The sequence below is a fragment of the Trichechus manatus genome, unplaced genomic scaffold (assembly GCF_000243295.1).
Source record: "Trichechus manatus latirostris isolate Lorelei unplaced genomic scaffold, TriManLat1.0 scaffold00011, whole genome shotgun sequence".
Taxonomy (NCBI): domain Eukaryota; kingdom Metazoa; phylum Chordata; class Mammalia; order Sirenia; family Trichechidae; genus Trichechus; species Trichechus manatus.
This window is the reverse complement of record NW_004443947.1, coordinates 239,629-264,496: the sequence shown is the minus strand read 5'-3', so window position 1 is coordinate 264,496 and position 24,868 is coordinate 239,629. Positions and strand designations below refer to the sequence as shown.

The following is a 24,868-nucleotide window of genomic DNA, read 5'->3' as shown; positions in this document are numbered from 1 at the left end:
ATTCCATGAATTAGGCCTATGAACTACCAAGTACCTTTTGTGAAGAACATACTTTTCAGAAGGGAAGAGGGTTAGCAATCGTTTCTTAGTAAGAAATGAGTTTCCCTTCCTCTTATATCCTGAGATCAGTTATTCTGAGGGAATGAGTCTTTGATGCGGGAGAAAGTAAAGGTTAACTTAGGAAAGTGAAACACTTGTTGGGGAAAGGATAGGAGGCGGCTTAGGTAGTAGTGGCACTTGAAGAAATCCAAGTGGGAAATAAAGGATGGCAGATGGATGGCAGATCAATGACCACCAACATGGCTAGGCTTTGGAAGAGGCAACTTTTACATCAAATGCTCCCTACCCCTAAAAATACATTTTCTCTTACGATATATTTAACTATTCTGAAAGTACATTCACTATATGTGGACTGTACCTGAGGCCTAAACATAATTTATGTAGTGATTCTATGATAAAGCTTGTTTCAGGGTTCCCAAATTACTAGTCAACTTTAGGAACATGGCATTCCTATATCAGCCAATGTTCCCCTGGAGGATAACGTAGTGGACCCAGACTGGTTTCACTCACTATTTGTCACACCAGAAAATTCCATGCATTTTATGTCTACAATACATCAACAGATAAAACTCAAATCTCTGGTGTAATGCACTTGTGAAATGGGGACACTTTTAACAAAAAACAACCTATATGAATTCTACAACGAAACAGATTTCTACCTGGCAGACTCAACAATATCAATAGATTTTTTTTTTTAAGGAACAGTTACCATCTAGTTTTTATGTGAAAACAGGTATCGTAAGAACAATACCTATAGTCAAACAGTTAACCAACCAATTAGGTTCTAGAAATTTCTGCAGAGCTTCCTTCCTAAAAAAGTATATTCCAATCAAATCCTTCTTTTTCTCCAGTAAGTATTAACACAAATATAAACTGCTTAGTAATAGCCCTGAATTCTTACAGGCTAAGATGTAAGTATTCACTTGACTTGATAAGGAAACAGATGTTAAGACATTTTTAGGACTCAGCATTAAAAACTAAAACCTCAGTCATTAGAATTACTATTTACATGCTTGCAACTCACCAAACAGCCCTTAGCAAATATGATTCTCCAAGCCCACTTTCCAGTTTGACTTTAAATCTTAAATGAAATGTGTATGTATTTTTACTAAAATCAGGGTGGGAAAACTGGCCATCTTTTTACTAATGCCTCCTTATCATCACTAACATCACCCAATGAGAAGGAATACAATACTTACAATTTAATAAGATTCCCCACAGTAGGCATTTTCCTATGGATTTTGGTTTCCAACACCTGCGTGTGTACCACCTAGAGTTAATAATACTTATTATCTATTCAACAATTACAGGAAAAACTTCTAAAGGTAAAAAGTTCTAAATTTGAGGCATATAAAGAATGTTCATTTAAGAACAAAGTAACCAAGATTTCCTTTACTCAAAAAAAATCACTTTAAAGAGTCAACCTCCACGTACAAAAAGCAAGATCAATTACATTTATCACTGGACACAAAGTATATTCCAAAGGTCTTTAAAAATGATAATTAAGCTCAAAAAGGAATATTAATTCTAACTTTTATATTTCATTCATTACCAAGACCATATTTGCTTAACAAGATAATTATGCTATTGATACAAAACATACAGTATTTACACTTAACTGTACAAAATAATTTAATGTTTACAAAAATATTAGAATGTTTAGTTGACTGACACAGTCTTAAGTAATCTCTTCTAGAGAAGTATATAGTAAGACCACTGATTTCCATTTCATTTCTTTTTTAATAAGTCAAAGAAAGGATGCTGCAATGCTTCATCCAAGGTAATTCTTTTGGCTGGATCATATTCTAACATTCTTCGAACCAGGTCAAATAGTTTCTCATGTTCTTCATCATGACAAAGCATAAATTCCTGAAAGAAAAAAAAATCTTTTTAGAAAGATATTAAACAGTGAAAACTTGAGTTGTTCTGACCTTTAATCTTTTTTCTTTTACCTTTAATGGTTTGCAGCGTCTCCTAACATATCTACCAGCAGAACTATGTTCATCCCAATCCAGCTGGTTATGGTGGAAATACTTGCGTTTCCTACAAGAAAAAGAAGTCTCAATCAGTAAAATAACAAAAGATCCACAACTATACCCTGCCCCCAAATGGAGGTGAGGGGACAGATGAAAGTATAAGAGCATGTTTTTTCTGTCTCCTCCTCCTCCCCAGTCTCTCTACACATACATATGTACATACACATATAAACAATTTTTAAAAAATCTCAGCAACAATTATATATTAAGATACCTCACATACCACTTTACTTAATATCCCACCCTGTGAGATTTTAGTATCCCAATTAAGTTGTTTCCAAATACTAATCATGCAACAATGCCAGCTTCAAAAACAGAAAATCCTGGATCCATTCCTATAAATCTTGATTTCATATATCTGAAATGGGCTGGAAATATTTAAATAATTCCTTAGGTGACGTCTGTGGTAAAGCTATGTTTGGAAACCACTATAGTACCTTGCCCAAGGACATATAGCTGGTTAGCAACAGTATGGAATTCAAGCTTAAACAGTTTTGACTCCAAAAGAATAAACTGTTTCCACTATTCCATGTATCATTTTTACATCAATTTAGAAAAACATTTTTACAAAATTTAACTTGTGTAAAAAAAACTATTTTGTTTACTACACCACAAACCACAAGGTAAATACTGCATTAATTTTTTAAAATTTGGCTTTAAAAAAAAAGGGCAAGATGCAGTTATAAGTTACCATTAGTACAGGAAAAAAATTTCAAATTCTGCATTCCTTAGAACAAACAAAACAATAAATTTGGGTTTTCTGTAGTTTGAATATACCTAGGCCATTGCATGCCCCCAACAAAGGGCTTTAATTGTAAAGCGTACCTTGTTTTCTGAATCATGTGTGTTGGTATGGGTCCTAATATTCGTTCCATCATTGCCAGGTGCTCTTTACTATCATGGGTCTAAAAAACGCAGGAAAAAGAAATTTAGCATTCTCCATTTCCCTACATGCACATTAAAAAAGAACACGAGGAAATGGTGCTGACATAAAAACAGAGAACTAGACAACTACACAATTTACATTACCCCACACTTCAAAGATGGAACAATACTGAATGAGCTGTGTTGTGTGCTGTAAACCAAATAATATTAAAATCTCTGAGACCAATCAGTAAGCTTCTGTATAGCGGCCAAAGCCTAGCTTGCTTAATATAAACTGAACCGCTTTCTTCTTTATTTGTATTTCTGTACTGTTTCACTTGAGGAACGACTAGGGAAGATTACCATAAAAACCATCTCCTCATTTAATCAGCTGCCTAACCGAGCGAGATAAGCCTCTATCATATAACACTCAGTATGCAAAATCTTTTTATTTACACATTTATATTAATAGCCATCTATTAACACTTATTAATCCTAGGCAATAAAAATTACTTCTCACAACCCTCAAAGATAGGTATGAAGGAGCATGAGTTTCAAAGAGGTTATGACAATACCTCAAAGTCACACACAGCTCATAATTGAGGAAAGTTGGAACATGAACCCAAGTCAAAGCTATATCCTTAAACTATACAGCACTAGAACTTGGCTAAAGTAGAATAAACTGTCAAATTTAAAGCTGAAATGTTATGCTTTCAGAGAAAGGGTTGGCAAACTTCTTCTGGGAAGGCCCAGGTAGTAAATATTTTTGGTCTGGCTGGCCACAAGTGGTCTCTGTCACATATTCTTTTTTAAAAACAGGTATCAGGCTGGATTTGGGTACAGACCACAGTGTGCAATCCCTTGCTCTGGAGAGCAGAAGCTACAGCTAATGCTTTTATAAATCTATCAACTACTATGCCTAGCACATTGCCTTCAAAATGTTAAGTCCTTAATTCATGACAGGAATAATACTAAGTTCCACATTTTAAGTTTCTTAGTTTATTTTAGGGGGTGGAATGAAAATATAAATCATAAATCAATGTTAACATTCTGTACTTCACATAAGATCTCAAATGAAGCATCCATTTTATGTAAGAGTCTGCATAAAGAAAGCATGTGTTCTGCTTATCTTTTTCTTGACCCTAATAGCTGACTACTACAAAACCAGACCACTTCCTAGAACTGATCGATAACCATGGTTCTACATATCAAACTTGCCTATAAACTCAGAGTAGTTTTAACGGGATCTCTATAGACTAGACAGAAATATAAGTCTGGTGAGATACCCCACAAGCAGTGAAGACACAATCCACAATAACCCCCGATGTTACTCTAAACTCAAAAGTTCATCCACCCTGCACTGCCGTAACTTCAAATCAACCTCTACAAGTACTGAGCCAGGACCTCCCCATTACCCCCACCAAAAAAAGAAAACTCCACACCTTGATCATAACTCTACTTAAAGTTCTTCAATGGCTGCATCACCTACAACTTTCGAGACTTTTAAATTTCAGATGGAAGTAAAATTTCAGGAAAGTGTAGACCAAAATAGAGTTTCCTACTTTTTCTTTTGCCAAATAAGGACTTTTATTAAAAAAATAAAACAAGGCAAAACAAAACTAAAAATCCCAACTACAACTATTACCATCATTTCATAAAGGGGACATTTTATCACTAAAAAAGCAGGAGGGCAATCTCAAAATAAAGGCCAGAATGGGAACCCTACAATTTCATTTTGGACCAGTTTACATGTGGAAACCAATGACTTACAGGATAAAACAGATATCTTTCTATGGTATACAAGTCCTTTACCAATCAGTCCTTGCCTACTGTCATCATTCTCCCGCTTATACAACACTCTGATGACAGTATTTATTCTTCCCTGACTAGAATATGTTCCTTTACTCCCTTACACATTTACAAATACTATTTCTTTTTCCTGGGATGGCCACTTTTGTGACAAACCACTTTTGTGACAAAATCCTACTCCTTCCTTCTAGCCTTGTCTTAAGCTCATTACCCTCTCCTCAACTTCTCTGAAACCCAAAACCAAACCCATTGCCACTGACTCAATTCCGACTCAGCGACAAAGCAGAACTGTCCCGTAGGGTTTCCTAGGCTGTACATCTTTATGGAAGCAGACTGCTACATCTTTCTCCCACTGAGTAGCTGGTGGGTTCAAACTACTGACCTTTCAGTTAGCAGCCAAGGGCTTAACCATGCACCACCAGGGCTCCTCAGTGATGCCTTCTCTAGGGAAATTTAATTGTTAACCTTTCCTGGGTTCCCACTACACTTTCAACACTGTTCCATTACAGCAAATACCACACTATACTGTAACAGTTTTCCGTGTCTCTCTTTTGGATGTTTTCGTTGAGGACAGAGATGTTATCCTTTCATCTTTATACACTTAGTCCCTAGGAATGTGCTTGAGGCATCAGAGGTGTTTAATATTTAGAACAAAATACAACTTGTTCTTTCTAAATTATTTTATAAAAAGGAGCGCCTGGTTCACGGCCATACGGATAATCAACATAATCAGAACTGAATTAAAACTGGTCCCATTAATGCTAATATAAATTTATGAAGCTCTGTAATTAAAAACAAAAAGGAAACACGAGACAATATGAACTCTGAGTCATGTCTTAAAAACTCCAATCACAAGCAAAATGAACTGTGACCACTAACCGCTGTATCTCATTTAACTGTGGCTTTAGAGAAGGATGACCATTTTGCATATGCCAGTTTTAATCTCAAGAATCCTGACACTATGGCAACTTTCCAATATGGAATCAAAAACTTTAACATGTCTTTAACATTTAAAATTCCTTAATAATTATTAAATGAAATTACTAGATACATACCTGAAAGACTGTGAAGCCAAGGTAATATTCAATAAGAATGCAACCTATGCTCCAAACATCACAAGGCTGAGCCCAACCTAAAGCTATTTAAAAACAAAAACATTTTATTATGCAATAATTTTTAATCACCAACACATAAAATCCTTCCCTATATGGGTGCTCCCTTTACACAGCCTACTGGGGAGAATGTAACAGTAAATTCAGGGTTTACCTTTTGTTTTATACCAGATGTTATTCAGTATGCTCTCATCATCTATGTCTGTGTCCTTACATCAACAAGTGGTATTTTAACCAGGGGAAGGGGGCATTATATGTAAAATAAAAGGGTAACTCAATTTTCCAAGTATAACTGACAAATTGTGTAAATCTTCCGAAGTCTCTGAACTACTTGTGAAATGGACAGCAATGCTGTTGAAACTGTTATCCCAACTCAAGGTTGCTTCCGGAAATTTTACATTTGTGCAAACATAATTATCTCAGAATGTAATTGCTAACCCTTTATCAATTATTGGAAACGCTGGTGGCATAGTGGTTAAGAGCTATAGCCGGCTGCTAACCAAAAGGTTGGCGGTTCGAATCCATCAGCTGCTCCTTGGAAACCCTATGGGGCAGTTCTACTCTGTCCTATAGGGTCACTATGAGTCAGAATCAACTCGATGGCAACAGGCTTTTTTTTTTAAAATCAGTTATCACCAAGTTGATGCCTGAATTTACCTCTTTCATTAAAAGAACATAAGTTATATAAGAATAACATGCAGTTTCACCTATAAGTAGAAATTACAAAGTCATTTAAGTTCACACTGAGAGGGATCTATAGATGTATTATACTTTCTCCTTTAGAATTCTCAATGGTAATGTTATTATACCTTAATTACACAAATCATAAGACATTTTAATCTTCTAAAGATGGAAGATTTAGTAATTATAAATATAACAATAATGTATACATAAAATCTACTTAAAAAGACATTTCAATTACCTTCAGTAACATTGGTGACTCTAAAGGTAAAGGAAAATATATTCAATGGCCTTGACAGTGATTTAGTTATTTTTGTTAATCCCCAACTACCTATCATTTGAACGAATGGATATAACGATGGAGCGTGATTTCCATTTATAGCAGTACATACAAAATCTGCCGATGCTAGGCAGACCTCAGATACAATTTTTCTTCTCCAGCTACTCCCATGTCCTAGTCTAGCATTTCCTCAGGTGACCATAACCTCCTGCAGCACATGTTCTCTGAGTAGTCAGTGCTCATTCTGCTCTTTCTCTGGAATTCTACATCATTCCCTTTTACCACCCTCTCCCAAGCCAATCTGTTTATTACCAACATACAACGTATTGTAGCAGCTAGCTACATCTTCCTCTCCAACCTAATCCTACCTTAGTCCTCAGGAACATTTCACAAATACACAAAGGACCCTTCTACACTCAGTTTCATGACTCCCTTTTTCTTAAGGCCAGTAACTCCAATTTCAAATTTACATCATCAATGCCCAGCCTGGCCATATTTGGAACTTATTAAATGGTTTGTACTCTATTACTAACCTAAAAGTTGGAGGTTCAAATCCACCCAGGAGTGTCACGGAAGCAAGGCCTGGCTGCCTGCTTCCATAAAGATTATAGCCAAGAAAATCCTATGGAGCACTTCTACTCTGTGTGACACATGGGGTTGCCAGGAGTTGGAACTGACTCGACAGCAATGGGTTTACCCACTCTAAGAAGCCATTAACTGTAAGATTCACCATTGTTTTATGTACCACTAACAAAGGAAAAAAAAAATTTGTCCCTATTTCAAAGATGTTAAAATGTAGTAGAAAATTCACATCTTAAAATTGACAAAGCACAGTTGTTTCTTTTCAAGCTCTGAAAATACCTCTGTCCACAAATCTTTGTCTATTCTCCTTTCTTTTGCCTTCACTGCAGCCTTTAAGTTCTCACCATGACCATCCTTTCTACACTATCACAACACAGCAGCTCCTTTCTGGCCTTACTACTGAGCAGAAACCCTATAATTCATTCAAGGACAAGCTCTAAAGCCAGGGCTTCGAACTGGTTCTTGTCAGTTCAGTCATGGTGAAGGAAGCAAAATTAAAACAGACTCGAATTTTTAAAATTTGGGTGTACTGGAACAACAACTGGAACGGGAAAAATTACAGGTTGAAGCCCCGCTAGAAACCTAATCTCCCTCTAGACAACAACGGGAGTGTATACACTGAAGAGCAACCAAATCTCTCGCCCATCACATTTTGTGCAATCAGAAACAGCAGTGTCCCACTCCAAGATGGCGGCCAACCATGCTGCTCTGAATGTGTGTCACTCTCCACAGTCCTACCAATCATCCAATCTCAAGTATCAGGCTCCAGAAAGCGTTCACTACACCTCTTCCGAGTCTCCCATTCCAGAGCTTTGACCCGTAACTGTTCCTGTCCCAGTTACTGTTCTGGATCATGCAAATTGTAATAATTTGGGTCTCTTTCAGTTTTGCTTCCTCGGCCATGACTGAACCGGTTCAAACCCATCTAAAGCGAGCTGTCCAGTGCAGTAGCTACTAATTAGATGTGGCTATTTAAATTAATTAAAATTGAAAATTCAGTGCCTCAGTTGTTCTAGCCATACTACAAGTACTCAAAGGCTCTATGTAGCAGAACAGTGCAGATATAGAATGTTTCCATCATTACAGAAGTTCTACTGGTCAGCGCTGCATAAGTCTCAATTTTGTTACCCATATGCAAATCCTCTACATAAACATTGTTAATTTGCCTTTCCCACTCCCATTCTGAACTACCAAATCCTGTTGAGGAAAAAAAAAAGGTATTAAGTGGAAACAACTGATTCCACAAAAACGTTTTACCTAACCTCAGTGAACCTTATTTTTGGCTAAGTAATATTTTTATTTAACTATCGGCCAATAACACCTGACCTGAAGTTTTCCACTATCTCTAAGCCACCAACCCCATCCTGACTTGGTGCCTAACTTTTTAATTTTGAGGCATAATATTTAGACTCTTATTTCCAACTCTGAACCTTCACTGATTTTCTTTTTCGGAGTCTCTCACGTCAGAGGTTACCAAGAAGCTCTCCTCCTAGACTAACTCCTCGTTGTTCTCCTGTTAACCAACATCTACCCTGCAGCTGACATCTCTAACAGTACCATACCTGTATGATGACACACAAAATAGGTACACAAATCACTTCAAAATCACACTGCTGTGATGTACTATCAGGTAAGATTAATCACCACCACCTGGAATATTTTTCACAGATGGTATCACATTTTTCCCACTCAGGAAAAATATTATTTACAGCAAATGACCATGCAGCCTTTATGAAAATAGAAAATGTTTTCTGTACACTGTTAAGAAAATCCCTATGCCTCTAGCCCCAATAAAAGGCGCACAAAACAAACATTTCTTCTTCAATTAACAGTATCAGGAAAGCTGGTTGTACTGACCCAAAATGACCTCTGGAGCTCTGTAATGTCGTGTAGACACCAAAGTGCTATGATGTTCATCGTCGTATGTTGCACTTCCAAAGTCAACAACTTTGATATCTGTGTTTTCAAGTGTGCGTTCATCACGTTTCTACAGATACAGTTAAGTAAACATGAAAATCAATGACATGGAATAAATTTCCTAGCACTATTCAAAAGATCTGCACTTCTTATCTTCCTGATTTTCACCATAGCCCCGTGAGAAAACGTTCTTTTTTGGTTTAAACATCAGTACATAACAAGCATCAGAGATGAAATCCTTCAAGGATCACCAACCTCAATTAATTTTAAAGACTGCCACCAAAATTAAAACAAATCTTTAACCTACCATTTTAGAATTATATTTGACTACATAGTCAGACTTCACAAATAAAATATTTTCGGGCTTCAGATCTGTATGAGTTAACTTATTACGATGCAAAACTACAAAAGAACAAAAAAGACATTATTAGTTTCACTTACAAATTAAATTTGTACTGAGGGAAAAGGGCTTAGGAGTAGATACAAAGAGGGGTTTCACCTTTACCTGTAATATGTGTACTTTCAGTGACAATGTGTTCATGTGTTGTTCATATAGTAAAAACTTTAATTTTCTGTTGTTTAAAGGTTTATCAATTATACTTACAATTTATTGACTGGCAGATCTGATATGCCATGTGCCTGATGTGGTCAATTTGAAATGGCAGAAAGCTGTTTTCTTTAATGAAATCATAGGTACTAAGTCCCAGCAGTTCAAACACAATACAAACATGACCATGATGATCAAACCATTCTAGCATCTGGACACATCGGCTAAAAATACATCAAAATAAAAACAATTCAGTTCACAGAATTCTGATTATTTTATGTAATTTAATGGCTCATGGTTCAAGTTTATACTTACAAGACACTATCGGGATCAGTACTATTTAAATGCTCCAATACTTGAATTTCGGAACGAGCTGCTTCACGGTATCGCCCCACGTTTTTTACAATTTTCACTGCTACATGCATGCCATCCCTTAAAAGAAAAATAAAGATGAAATTGGTAAACGTACAGGAGTGAACTGAAGCTGTGTTTCCTCTAAAGCACAATTCCATAATCTTATTAATTAACAATCACTCTATGCTATTTTTCTGAAATAATCTTTCAGGGCATAGTGTATTAAATCTCATAAAACAGTTTCTCCAAGCATTCTGACAAAATATACCTTACATGGAGTGATGATTTGCTTACTATTTAATGAATTTTAAGGTTTGTTTCCAGAATTTTAAGTTTACTCAGGTTTTATACTTAGCAAAAGTAAAAATAAAAAGATAAAAATGTAAACCAAGAATAGAGCATGCTACTACTGAAAGTTATTTGTTAATTTACCAGGCTAGATCTACTCTGTGCCAGACACTAGCCAGGTGTTACTGATGAGAAGACAAGAACTTGTCCCTGTGTGCCCCAGAGTGTAATGGAAAAAAGACGTGAATAAATTATCATAATGTCAGAAGTGCACAGTACAAGTTTATGGAGTGCCTAACCACCAAGGGACTAGGTGAGAACAGACTTCTTCAGAGAAAAGGTGACAAAGAACTGAGTCCTGAAAGATGGGTAAGTTGTTTGTCAAATGTGGGGGGGAAATGGGAAATTCTGGCAAAGGAAACACCATCTGTAAGTCATAGAGCCAAGAAAATGCTTAGTGCATTCACTGATCCAAGTAGACAGGAATAGTTACAGTGTACAAGAGTAGTCTTTAGGATGAGGAATCTGTAACAATACTTCCCAAGAAGTATACAACCATGAATGATTCTGAGGAAATCAATTTCCTTTTGTCCTCTTTTCTAAACCTGATCTGCCTAAAGACAAACCAACTATTTTCATTTGTGATGAAAATTTTAGATGCCAATTTAGAGACATGCTGTTTTAACAAAATTCTTTTCAGAGGTTCACTTACAGAAGTTTACAAACCGAGTATAGAGGTCCTGGAGGAAAATGGCAACATGAGGCACATAGGATGAAACCACAAAGTGCTTAGAACGCCTCATTAAAGAAATCTGACTTTATAACGTAGGCTTTAAGTAACATAATTTCATTTTAGTTTAGGAAACTAACTCTAAGATGCAAATATTATCCTTTTGGAATAAAGGTTTTTCAACCAATAAGATGAGACACACTTCATTGTCTCTGTGATCCCAAAATAGAGTAAAACCATTCTAAATCACTATAAGAGAGGATCAAGGGCCTAGATTCAACTCTTCACTTGAACACTTTCCTTAATTTCAATGAATCTCACCGATTAGAATTTGTCAGCATGCTTAATATCAAAATCCACACTCATTGTAAATGAATCACACAGTTTGAGAACTTTTGCTGAACATCTACCCCTTCCAAGTAATCACATGGCTACCATTTAAAATACAATTTCGTCTAAATTATAGATCCTTCCCCACCAAAACTATCAGAATGTTCAAAAAAGAAAAAAACAAAAAACTTACATGTCATGATCAATGCACTCTACAACTTTGCCAAAAGCCCCTTCACCCAAAGTATCCACGATTTCATCTAAAGGAAGGGAGGAAAAAGAGGTGTTAAGTATCTGAGCACAAATTATTAAGTTATTCAAACAATGAATGCTTAAATGTGGAATATTTTCAAACGATCTCTATCAAAGCATAATTAAGGTTTCAGCACTCAAATTATTTTCAGCTGCTACAAAAACAATTAGCTAGAGCTATCTTTCTTGCTCTAATCTCAAATTCCACTGATTATTTTGGAACTTTAGAGTAGAAATATTTAAATTCTACAGAAAAGAAGAAATACAACAGAACAAACAAACCCACAAAAAACAAAACAAAAAAGTAATGAAGAGTTCTTTAGCCCCCCGCTGACAAACTAGTCTTAAAAAAGATACTTCTGTCTGCAAAGTTTAAAAAGTGTTGAAAAATATTCTATACATCTTGCTCTTAGAACGTCTCCACTTTGACAGATCAGGTGACCCTCCTCATCATCCTCTATACTCCTGGGTCTTTTCCTTCGGTGGCTCTTCTGGAACGGCAAGTGGGCAGCACCAAGATCGTCCAGCCAATCAATATATCAGAGTGAATTCAGGGCAGAATACGCAATTCATTCAGCGGGGAGATATTCAGGCATTCAGATAAGCACCAGGCCACGAACAGTTGGCAGGAGCAATTTCAAATTCAGTCCCCAGAAATTCACAGGGCACAGTTTATGTTACAGAAGAAAAACATGGCAAGGAACAGATTTTCAGATAAGATACTTAAAGTGGCAATAGAAAAAAAACAACACAATTGTCTCTTTAAAATACTGATTTAATTGAAGTCTGAGATTTAAAGAATGCAATGTCATGATTTACTAATCTCTTGCTATAAATAGAATATGCTGTGAGTTGAGATGTCTAGTTTGTCCAAAAAATGTTTTAAAATGTCAAGATTAGTTGAAATTGGTCTTATTTAGCTATTTTAAAATATGCATGATTAACATAAATGGGCAAAATAAACGCTAATTTCAACGTTCTACTTAATGAAAACTAGTTCCACTGAAGAACACTGGGGACAAAAAATAATTCAAAGTTTACTGCTCAAACAGATGAAGATGTGTGAGTACAAAAAGAGGCGGGCTTTCTGGATACTCTAATTCCCATTCAGCACCCACTTTCAAAATTTCAACTGATCTAGTTGCAGACAATGATACACTGTGCTGTGGAACTATACTATATACAAGTTAACAACATTTAAGTATCCACCCGTGCAATTTTTCCATATTTGTTTGTAAGTATTAGAAAAGGGGTTTCTTTTAAAGTAAAAGAATATTTAATATGAAAGAAAAAGATGGGTGCTTCAATCTTTCCTAAGATTACATTACAAAACACAAAAATAATTTACTGTTAAAATCAAACTCATGATCTAGTCTGCAGAAAATGAGTAAATGTGGGCAAATGAGGGCTGACTAATAAACACAGCTTCGCTGTAAGAATCTGTAGGTTTCCTTTAAGGACTCAAATAATATAAACACGATTATAATATATCCAAATAGCACTGCATATATAAACTATTCCAACCTACTGGGTCACTAAGAGCTTTTACACACAAATAAGAATCCACCCAAAATAAAAACAAAATTAATCATACCGAACGTGAATGATGACTTGAGCAATGTCTATTATGCTTCCTTTTAAGACTGCTTTTCCTGCTTAGGCCTGAAGATTTACTGCAGTGGACTCGATAACCACTTTCAATGTCTCTGTGATAATGCCTAGGAACATATCCTTCACAGAAGTCATTTCTGTATTCATCAATGTACCTCCGGTCCCGATAATCTCTCTCATTCAAGGACCTTGCTTCTAAATAATGACTGCAAACACATTAAAAAATATCAAATTATTCTCTTCATTCTAAAACAGTGTGGTTCAAACAAAACATTCTCTCAAGAATTCTTGCTTTAAAAACTCAATTAAAAAAAATTGAAATTGATGAATTAGAATGTACACTTTTCTCACAAAACTAAGAAATCATTTTAACCAACAAGCAAATGGGTCCGTAATTCTCCATTATCTAGACTGCTGTCAAGCATTTCACACCAAGGAACAAAGCTTGAGTCAAATCATTCATTATGTCTAGTGTTTACTTAAGTGTTCCTTTACCTTCTGAGAAAAACAAGAAACTCACAAAATTTACTCTTCTGAAATTGATCAGTCTTATGATATATGCATCTGTAACTAAACTTTCTCTCCTCTCTCACAGAGCCACACACAATCGGAAGCAGGCAAAACAGGACTCCCTTCCCTGTTAAAGAGTATTTTAGATATCCCTGGCACGTAGAGAATGCTTTCATGAAAGGTTATTAAAGCTGGAATGACCCCTGACTGAATTCCAGTCATTTTAAAGATGACTGAATTAAGATCCCTACAAGCAAAATGATTTGCCATGGTTGTAGAGCACATAAGCGGCAAAAATTAAGATATTTTCTAACTATTATACAGACCAGTTTTATTACACACATCACTTATCCTGTCTCCACTCCACTTTGCATTTCTAGCCTCCTGTTATTCTTGGTTGAGAAACAGACAACACAGTTTTTGAGGATGTCCACATGTGCCAAGGACATCTAAAATACATCCCCCTCAAATGAGAAAGTGTTCCTGTATTGCTTGACTAGGATTATAACAGTATCGCTACCCTACTTCCCTTTACACTTCTGATTTCCTATTGTTCCTGCTAGAGAAATAAACAAGAGTTACACATGGAAGATAGCATAGTGTTATCTAGGGCCACAGTGCTTAACTTCTTCTGAATCTACAGATCCCTTTGAGAACCTGATGAAAGCAATGGACCCTCTCCAAGAAAAGCATAAATGCATAAACAAAACTTGGCAAAGAATTTGAGAGGTCAATGGATCCCAGTTAAGTAGCCTTTATCTGATGGAAAGAAAAGGACATAGATTCAATTGGCCCAATTTCCCGTCCCCCTCTCTACCTGGGATGAGTGTCCTCTTCAACAGAGTGCGAAGCTTCAAGAGGGATGCACATGGAGCACTGAGGGAGAAAGGGGACACCTGCCCAGTCAGACAATCAGCTAAAATAATCCTGACAAGCAACGGAGTGACAGATGTTGACTAGATTGCCCTCACCAACCCCGTTCCTTTCCCCAGCATATGTTGTCATTCTTTTTCCCGGGGGTTGGTTTACGGAGAAATAAAGGTAAGAAGCATCTCTAAAATTGCTACCCAACAGTTAGCATCAAATCCAGGCTGGGGAGATAGAGGAACTTTCTTCCCTTTCCCCAGTGTCAGCCTTAGTTCTAGTCATTGGAGAAACAACTTAGGATATCAGGGTAAGACTGGAGATCTAGGTCAGGGATCTGATCATCTGGCTTAGAGCTGTCAGGGAGAGATCTACATCATGCTAGAAATGATCGTAACTCTAAAAGGCATTCTGTGCAATTCTATAAGGTATCCTCCCCATAAAAGCCCAAAATCATCCTGTCAGAAAAAACTAATGCTAATCATGTTAAACTGGAATATTACATGAAATTAAAACTACTGATAATCCGTAGACAATCAACAGAAAAACAAAACATGGGGTGAAGGAACATCATGAGAATAAAAAGATGAGGAGCTCTTCCATCTTTAATGACCATGGCTTAGAGATGAGATAAACAAAATCTGGAGAATTACAAAGGCTATGGACACGGTAGATGGGATGAACAGATTGATTTCATTTTTTAAAATATTCACTCCATGTCCAGTAAATATTTCACTGTGGCCTTTCCAAATAGCCAAGATTCATAAAGGCACGGGCATTTGTGTTTATTTCCACACAGATTCTGTGGAAGATAAAAAATTACGTAAGGCAAAGTCCTGCCAACAAATAATAAGCAACATGAGATTACTTACATAAAAATAAAACAAAACCCAACAATGCAGGAAACACTGAAAGGTCGCATGACTATCTAGGGCCATTGAAGGGAACGAACTCAATCTGCTTGAAGTGTTAGGGAAGATGTTTATGGAAAGATGTAAACAGAATTGCATCTTAAAGGGAAACTAGGACTTGAACAAAGCGGAAAGTAGAAAAAATTTGAGGGGAGACAGCACAATTACCTTGTATTTAGGTGACACTTTTAGTCACAATGACTTGGAGGTAGGCTTGTCTATGCAATCCTCAGGAGATAGTGAGTAGAGAACTCCAGTAAAAGCAGTTTTCACATAGGGGAATACAGGCAAATAATAAACTAGGGCATATAATCAAAGGCCCTGCATGCCAGGCTAAGAAGTTTAAAACAATTGTTTCTCAAAGGGTGGTTTGCTTATCAACTATATCAGAATATGGGATTCTTATCAAAAATGAAGATTCCTCAGCCCTAGGTCAGATTCACAGAACCTAAATTTGGCAATCTGCATTTCAAACATACCTCTCCAAGGTGATTCTTTTCACACTAAAGTTTGAGAATTACTAGTTTAAGACTTGATGTTTTATGTTATAGGAAGACACTTAAGGCTTCTGGCCACAAAATGTAACGGTAGTGTTTGAAGAAGTGACTGATAAAGCCTGCAGGAAGGGACACCAATTCACACGCTACTGCCAAAAGACAAATCAAAAAGAAAAGACACTTTGTGATAAACATGACAAAGGGTTAAAATAATTAATAAAGAGCTGTTATAAATCAGTAAGAAAAAAACACTTTAATAGAAAAAACTGACTAACAATACAAAAAATATCCAAATCAATAAGCATATAAAAGTGGACAGTCCCTAGAATGTATAATTTCAAATTAAAACAAAACACTATTCTTGGCCTTTCAAAATAGCCAATATTGGTGAGAGCATGAAGGAGTATGTTGTAGGAGTAAATTGGTACAAACTTTCTAGGAAAAAAAAAAAAGTGAATATGTAGTAAGAATCTTCTAAGACTTTATACCCTTCAACTTGAAAATGTCCCTTCTTAGAATCTATTTTTCAGAAATAATTAGAGGCAAAAGTTTGTACACAAAGATATTTTTAAGAACAAATAATTAGAAACAATTTTACATCCAAATAATGGGTGACTAGTATCCTGTCAAGGTTATCTTATACTTTTCTTCATTTTTCATTTTTTCCCATTTTATGATAAAAAACATTCTTTGTAAAGTTTTTAAATCTTCAAAAAGACAATTAGAAGATTCTGTATTATGGAAAGCAATTATTATCCAACATCTCTGTGCCAGTGTCAAAGAAGAAGGTATTCGGCTGGGACTGATTCAGTATCATATTTATGTAATTAATTATGAACATGAATGAACTGTTCATCACTCAATGTATAATAAACATGTAAATAATTAGTACTGTGATATGAAGCCTTAAAGAGTATTTTGTATTTATTAATAATTGGATACAAATCTTTTCCTATAGTAGACTGATACTAGCTCTGATAATTAAAATCCTGTCATAAATCTCCCCTCCCCCATATAACAGTGTGATGAAGAAAATTAGTCTGTACTGATTACAAGCTCACTGTTCTGCAGAACAAGTCTGTTTAGCATGGAGAAGGAAAAAAATTACATACTGTTTTTTAAAGTAACCCCAGTTGGCTAATTTAGAAAGCAATGTGGCAAACAATCCCAATGGAACATCTGCACAAAACAAGGAGAAAACATAGAACCAACAAAACAAATGAGAAAGAGAAATTAAGAACAGAGTGAAAGAAACTCTACTCACCTAGCCTTTGTTTAATCATTTAGGAACTTTAAAATTTCTTTAATTTTGTTTAAATATGTTATCTCCAAATTTTACACTGGTAAGACTACAAGAAAACATGACAAATGCTATTGGAAATTTTTACCGAGACCCTTTCCTAAATTACTGGCTACCGCTTGTGCAAAGGAATGGTTCTTCTTACAACAAAGCTTCTAAAAATCCCAAACATATCCATTGCCTTTTTCTACAAATATAACCTGAAGCACATACTATGTGACTAATCCCTAACACACGTTAGCATTCCCCAGTAGAGCATGCTGTTTTTTCTTATTTGAAATAACTCCTCTCCCGAGTCATATCTCATTCATGAAACACGAAATAAGCAGCCAACATACGTGTTTCCCTTCTACATACCCAATGTAGAAGTTAAAGGTACCGACTGGGTGTCCTATCATCAGTATTGTCTTTTTGTGTGTCTCATCTCCCTTATGTTACCGGCAGCCTATTTGTAGGAGTATTTTTTGACAATTCCTCACAATACCTTGTATAAAACGAGAACTCAATGTTTTATATCCACTTGCTGATACTCTCTCCAACCAGTGCCAGATAGACATAGATATATGAGGATACAAATTTTGTTTTAATCACAGTGTAGCCTGAGCACCTATAAAGCATCCACCCTATAACAGGCACTCAGGATTTTTTTAATGAATAAAACATTTGTTGACTGAATCATAAAACAATTTGACAAATGAAAACTATATACGTAAATGATAAATCACTAAAAAACTACTGAAGTTAAAATGTTAATAGCTCAAGAGTAATTTACCAATCAGATTCTTTAAACTGAGGATGTGGTTTTTTACAATGCCTGTTCTCTTGTGTGCTACTGTGAGACCTCCTCTTCCGTTTGTGACTTCCACTGTAGCTTTCATGCCCCCAGCTTTCTCTGCTATCCCAATCAGGGCAGTGAGTGCGTTTGGAATGCCGCATCTGTTAACAGAAACAAAAAGGGAGTTGTGGAAGTTACAGTGTAGACGGCTATGTTTAACAAAGTATTACTCGTTAATATTATTTAAACATGAACATCTAGCACATAGGTTCTAAAATCTTTTTTTTTAATTGTGGTAAATGTAACAAAACATTTGCCAAGTCAACATTTTTCATATTTCATACAATTCAGTGGCATTAATTCATCATACTATGCAACCATCACCATTATCCACTTCCAAATTTTTCTACCACCCTTAACAGAAGATCAGTGTCCCCTGTCTAAAATCTTTTTAGGTAATGTTTCCCAAGTCATGGGACACTACCAAGATGGCTTAAGATCTACTAAATGATAGATACCAACACTGAGACCTTAATGCATTTTCTTTCAATCCTTCTAATTACACCCAGAACAAAGTCTCGGCTTGATCTTTATCTTCAACTAACACTTTGCTCATTGTCCTTTAAAAAACAAAAGGGCCAGGGCTTGGGCAAACAGCCTTCAGTAGACAACAGTATTTAGCTAGAAATGAATAATTTTGTTCTTCTTTTATTTTTATAGTTACCTTCTTCTTTATGGTAACTGATAACTGATTTCCTAATTAAGTTATTGATATGATTTCTTTAAAACTGTTAAGTTAAAATCTGAGTTGATTTAAGATAAATAATATGACAAGTGTCACCTAGCTTTGGCAAAAATACTATAGTACAAATAGCTGAAACCAGAGAAAACACTCAAGGATATTAAATGTGGGAAATTACTTTGTTTTAAAGCTATGAATAACACTTTCTCTCAAACTCTGTAGAGTTCCTTTCTATAAATCTCAGAATGACTCTAAGCTTTGAAAATAACAGGAGGTGAATAGAACAGCATTCAACAGAGAAACTGAAGGGCAATAAAAAGATTTAATGAACTCACTTTCTTTATCCAACCAGTTTATTTTCAGATCATCTTGCAGTTATTTCTAAATCTATTTGTTATACCTCTGGAGTGCTCTGTAAAAGAAACCAACTTAGGAGGCTGCACAGTTAAGTACAGTAACTGTGAAATCAGAAGGATGATGGTAACAATTCCGACTCCATCTACAACTTCAAATGCATAGGCTCATTCCAGGTTCAGTATCTGCTCAATGTCATCGCTATCTGCTTCTCCCCATCTTAATTCTTTTCCAACACAGTTAAATTATTAACAGTGATGTCTAAACTCTCTACTAAACAAACAGGGTGAATTTAAAAGGGAAGAATTTCACAATTTCAGCAAGGGAACTGCAAAAGGCTAAAATGGACCAAAACCAATTTAGTTAATCTCATTCAGCTTGCCCAAGTAACTTAATAACAAGCAAACAAATGTAAGTGAAAATCTCAATGATTTCAAGTGGATTAAAACAAGACTTTGAAATGAGGCAAGTTCAATTCTCCTGGGAGGTATTCCCTAAAAAACTGTCCCACACCATGCCATCGGAGCCTGATGCTGCCAAATATTCAGATCTCTTTAACTCTCTTCTCTTGCGGATTCTAATTCTTCACCCATAAAGTATTCTTCTGATAATGTGGCTTCTCTTTTAGCTTGTTTAAGAAAGGAGAAGGCACTGATCAAGTCAAACAAATAAGAATCCTAAAACCAGGGCTTCCAACGAGTTATTTTCTTCGGTTCGACCCCCTGCTGAGAATTTGCTTTTCCACTCCAGATATACTGAATCAGAACCTACAGTTTAACAAGACCCCCAGGTGGTTCTGGGGTGGAAATGCAAATTCTCAGCAGGGGGTCAAACTGAAAATAACAGGTTTGAAGCCTGCTTGTTAGGCTTCTCACTGGAAATTAGTAAGTGGTTTGACTTATGTATGCAGTACGTTGTTATTGTTAGGTGCCACTGAGTTGACTCCGACTCACAGTGACCCCATGTGACAGCAAAACTGCCCCACAGGGTTTTCCAGGCTATAATCTCTACAGAACAGATTACTAGGTCTTTCTATCCTAAAGTGGCTAGTGGGTTTCAACCGCTGACCTTTCAGTTAGCAGCCAAGCACTTAACCACTGCGCCACGAGGGCTCCTGGTATGGGATATAAATTTAGGAAACCGAAATGAAGGGCACTACAAATTTACCTGAGGCAAAAAGCCAAAAAATAAACTTTCTTCAGAGGAGCCACAAAAAGCATTTCTATTTCTAGTGGAATTCTTCTGACTCCTTCCTTGAATTGCCAAAATTGTATTTAAACCACATCAGGAACTCTTTAAAATAGCTTCTCAGCCTTCTTAAACAAGTAATAGCACGCAAAATCACGACATCTGATGATTGAGGGTTATTATGACCGCCATCCATTATTGTGCAGTTTTTGCGAAACGTGTTTGCATTAGTTTTTTTCCCCCTACTGTCAGTTGCCCACAACAAGCTCACTTCTAACAAGGCAGAATCCTCAAATAAAGTTATTACAGTAAAATCTGCAAAACCCGGAACCTGTGTAAGGTGGAAACCTGTTAGAGAAGGAAAACTAAAATATTTTCCAATAACAGAGAGCAACAGAAAAGCGGTTTAAGACTGCACCCTGTCAAACGTGGAAAACTTGTGAGACCTGGAAAAACAAGGCAGTTCCTTCCAGTTCTGGCTCTCACAGGTTTCACTGTAACATGCAAATACTAAAACGCGTTCTTCGTGAGAGCCCAAGATTTGTATTTCTCTAATCAAGTTCACTACTTTAAATTTAATTCAGTCACTGTTAGAAGTTTTTCTCCCCCTAATGCTCAGAAATATACTCTCAGAAGGCAAAGATGCCTGAACCCACCTTCACATACACAAAAAAACTACCTAGAATTATTAAACTACCTCTAATTAATAAAGAATTCTACATGCTAGAATCGTCAGATATTTTTCAATAAATAAAAAACAGACACACGGAATCCGTATGCATGTATTACAAATCTGATTTTCCTGTCCTTTTTAAAATCTTACGATACCTGACAACTCAATACTACGTACACGGCTTAAAAACATCAAAACAGACGTCACGACTAGCTGGGTCACCATTTAATGAGTAACAAAAAGCCTGTGGGTGGCACAATCACAGAGAAGGTACAAAGGGTGGCGAGGTGGTTGGCCCGATCAGTTTGGAGGATTGTTTCCTAAGGATCGGATAAGCAAAGCCAGGCTACCTGAGTAATCACGGATAATATGATGCACAACTATCAGAAATACAGACTCGCTGCAACTATGGTGTGCTCCACCTTAGGAAGAAAGCACACTGCACAAAGGACGAATCTTCCCATATTTCAATCTTTCAAGCTTGAGCTAAATTCCACCACCTGGACTCGCAGGCGCAGCCCTGGCTGGCTGCGCCGTGGTTAAAGTGCTCGGCTGAGAACCAAAAGGTCAGCGGTTCGAACCCACCAGCCTTGCTCCGCAGGCGAAAGACGTGACAGTCAGCTTCCCTAAAGATTACAGCCTTGGAAATCCTATAGGGGCAGTTCTACTCTGTCCTATAAGGTCGCTGTGAGTCAGAATCGACTCGATGACAACGAGTTTTTTGGACTCGCAGCTCCTCCGACGCCCAGGCCCCATGGCCGCCCAGCTCCCCGCCTCGGGCCCCTGACCAGGGCCTCTGGCTCATTCACAGATCTCGGCAAATATTTGATTCTGGAAAACCCCCAAACGCGAGAAACGGCAGAGGCCCGAAATCCAGGGGAGGACTGGATCTCCCATAACACAAACAACAGGCACGGCTCTCGAACGGTCTCCCGGACTGCTGGTGCCCACACCCGCCAGGCCCTCGCTCTCGTGGGCGTAGGCAGCCCTGACAGGGATCACCTAAGCCCCAGCCCATTCGCCACATCGGGACCAGCCCGGCGCCTCGGGAGCCCCGATGCGCGAGGTAGCGGCTCTCAGACAAGGGTCAGCGCAGAACCGCGGGCCTTTCAGCCCCAGGACTCTAGATCTACCACGACGTCTGGGCAACTTTAGGGTTTTTAAGGCCACCAGCTGAGCAGTACCCCTTAGGAACCTCCAACTCATCAACAGGCGCCGAGGCCCCGAATCCAGTCGTTTCTCCGACATCTGGCTTCGAGACTTAAAGTCTCCCAGCCAAGCACACTCCACCCGATACCTTACCTCTGCAGAAGCAAAAGGCCCTTTGGGCGAGAAGAGTCGTCAAACCGTCGTCTTCCCCCTCCAACCACTGCGACAAACACTCCACAAAATGGCGGCACCGCCGTCTCTCCACAACCCCCAAGGCGGCCCCTAGCACCACCTACTACGAGCGAACGCGCCTGCGTGACAGAGCCTCCGCTTCCCGCACGGGCGGGGCTCTGTATGAGGTCAGGGACGAGACTTGGCCCTCCTCGCTGCGGCTGCGCGACCCAGCCTGCCCCGCCCTAGCCCTGGTGAGGTACTGGTGACAGTTACTGTATTTGTCGTTCTCAGGGTGAAACTGCCATGAAACTCTAGTGCCGTCCCCTCGACCTGTGGCGGGTGTCTGCTCCTTAAGGTGGTGCTAGTAGTGCTGCACTCCTCGGCAGAGCCGGCCTATGGCCGGTGCCCTGCTCTTCCCCTCAAGTGTGCCAAGCCCTCCCCATCCCCCAGGACCTCAACTCCAGAGGGAGCCAACATAAAACAGATGAACCCCCAAAGCCCACCCTGTGCCAGGCTCCGGGGTGGTGCTGGGTATAGGTCCTGCCAACTGGAACTATCCCGTCTAAAATGGATTCGGAAAAATGATGTCTCAGAAAACAAGTTCAGGAGTGCGTATCTTTTAAAGGCACACGCTCCTAATCAGAAGAAATAAAATGGGAAGTTTCTTCCTACAAAGTTCTTCCTGCTACGGTTCCTGCCTCCGGGGCAGATATGGTATAGCTGGAAGTTTCCCTAACGAAGTTATTTGTCCCTGAGGGTTGATTTTAAAATTCAGCCAAGGCAGGATAATGTCTGCAAGACAGTGAGCGTCCATTAAAGGGGCTTGCTTACCTCAAACTAGGTATGTTGCCGTTCTAAGAATCCCCAAACAATCCTCCAATGTAAGGTGAGAAGAGAGCCAAAGACTGGGGAACACTTTAAGTGACAGAAGAAAGAAGCCTGAGTAGGAGAACTAAGAGTTTGATGTTAGGGAAAGCAAGGGAAGAAAAGAGTTTCTATGAGGGAAAGCCTGACTGTCAAATGTTACAAAGGGGTCAGGTATTCAGGTATGGTACTGGAAAGTGTCAGGGAGATTCTGTATTCTTACAAGGATTCTCTGGATAAAAGGCAAAGGCAGAAATTAAATTTGGAAGAGCAGGGTCACATTGTTGTGGTCATTATTCCGATAGCATGTGGGATACCTGAATTCTTGTACCTTGTTAGATGAATAGAGGGTACTGTAATACCTTTAGTGATCTAACATCATAGATGTGACACTTGTGATACAAGAAACTTGTGCCACCTACTTTGGTTAAATTGAATTCTCATTGAGATTGTACTTTACTTCAAGAAGGTAACTGAAAAGACATTTGGAAGTGAAAATTCTTTACACTACAGAATGAAACTGAGACCACAGTATTCTCCTCTCCTCTATTTCCACATCCATAGATTTACATCTTACCCATCCTTTAATGTTCAACTCCTTAAAGATGCTGTCCCTGACCACATCAGTTTCCACCCACCTCCTGCTTTTGGCTACTCCAGTTAGAGTGGAGGTCTTCAAATAACGGGTAAAGTCATGCCGGTGTGTCTAGAGCCAATCAAGTATACCAACCAATTTTGCCCAAATAGTGAAATTTATTGGTTCTACAAGTGATCACAGGTACTATTTCAGGGACATCTATCAGATAGAATGTTGAGCTGAGAGGGTTGGGCAATCTAGTAAGGTAAAGTGGGGTTTAACTTGCTGCATATAAGCATAAGTTCAAGTTGGCACCCAAGAAAAGTTCCTGGTTTGCTGGAGTATGAGAGATATTTGTCTCATGAGGATATAAGAGAGTGTGATCAGGACAGTACACAGTTCTGCTCGAATAGCAACACAGGGTTAAAAGGCAGCCATGTGGAGAGCCATCCGCAGAGGTTCTTATAGATATTACAAGATACTGTTACCCAATAGTGGAGTCTGCTTTGTAATTACTGCTATCTTGTTTTAGTGTTGTTTTGAGTATTTTAAGTGTGCCACCAAAAGGTCTAACATTTGGAGGGGTGCAGTGATCAGAAAGAGGTTGAGAAACACCAGATGTCTCTATGACACATTACACAGCACTATGATGCTCCTAATTGTACTGTGTGGCTTAGTGCTTCAGCTGGAAGCAAGGGCCCTGTTTTATATTTTACTTGGTTGTCTTCTCTTAGTGCCCAGAACTGACTAAACATTTGTAAGTTGTTTACATAAGCTACTTTCGGCCATTTTGTTCAGTTGGTTTAAATTCCAACCTGATTAAGTCAGAGGTAGAGA

At 37.9% G+C, this 24,868-nt stretch overlaps 1 protein-coding gene across 15 annotated transcripts; it reads right to left on the bottom strand.

Annotated features, from left to right (window-relative positions):
• Nucleotides 1-815: 815 nt before the first annotated feature.
• On the bottom strand, nucleotides 816-22,736 carry CLK4 (CDC like kinase 4). 15 transcript variants are annotated; one of them, XM_023726429.1, is made up of 14 exons: nucleotides 22,570-22,704; nucleotides 19,388-19,464; nucleotides 18,308-18,471; nucleotides 13,437-13,659; nucleotides 12,243-12,333; nucleotides 11,784-11,850; nucleotides 10,204-10,320; nucleotides 9,946-10,112; nucleotides 9,649-9,743; nucleotides 9,282-9,411; nucleotides 5,825-5,907; nucleotides 2,922-3,001; nucleotides 2,013-2,103; nucleotides 1,434-1,929 (listed from the first exon to the last, which is right to left on the bottom strand). In XM_023726429.1, the coding sequence occupies exons 3-14, from the start codon at nucleotides 18,469-18,471 to the stop codon at nucleotides 1,789-1,791; spliced, it is 1,449 nt and encodes a 482-aa protein (XP_023582197.1). In that variant the 5' UTR covers nucleotides 19,388-19,464; nucleotides 22,570-22,704; the 3' UTR covers nucleotides 1,434-1,788. The 15 variants fall into 15 exon arrangements, with proteins under 15 accessions (XP_004371185.1, XP_012415573.1, XP_023582197.1 ...); XM_023726432.1 differs by lacking the exons at nucleotides 19,388-19,464; nucleotides 22,570-22,704 and adding exons at nucleotides 14,781-14,839; nucleotides 15,907-16,384 and having other exon boundaries at nucleotides 1,668-1,929; nucleotides 18,308-18,438; XM_023726433.1 differs by lacking the exons at nucleotides 19,388-19,464; nucleotides 22,570-22,704 and adding exons at nucleotides 14,781-14,839; nucleotides 15,907-16,381 and having other exon boundaries at nucleotides 1,668-1,929; nucleotides 18,308-18,359.
• Nucleotides 22,737-24,868: the final 2,132 nt, after the last annotated feature.

Coding starts and splice junctions, on each gene's coding strand:
- CLK4 (XM_004371128.1), bottom strand. CDS start 18,471: ATGCGGCATTCCAAACGCACTCACTGCCCTGATTGGGATAGCAGAGAA. Junction 12,334..13,436: donor CAAGTCATCATTCACGTTCG/GTATGATTAATT, acceptor TTGCCGTTCCAG/AAGAGCCACCGAAGGAAAAG. Junction 11,851..12,242: donor AGACGTTCTAAGAGCAAGAT/GTATAGAATATT, acceptor CCCTTCCTTTAG/ATGAAATCGTGGATACTTTG.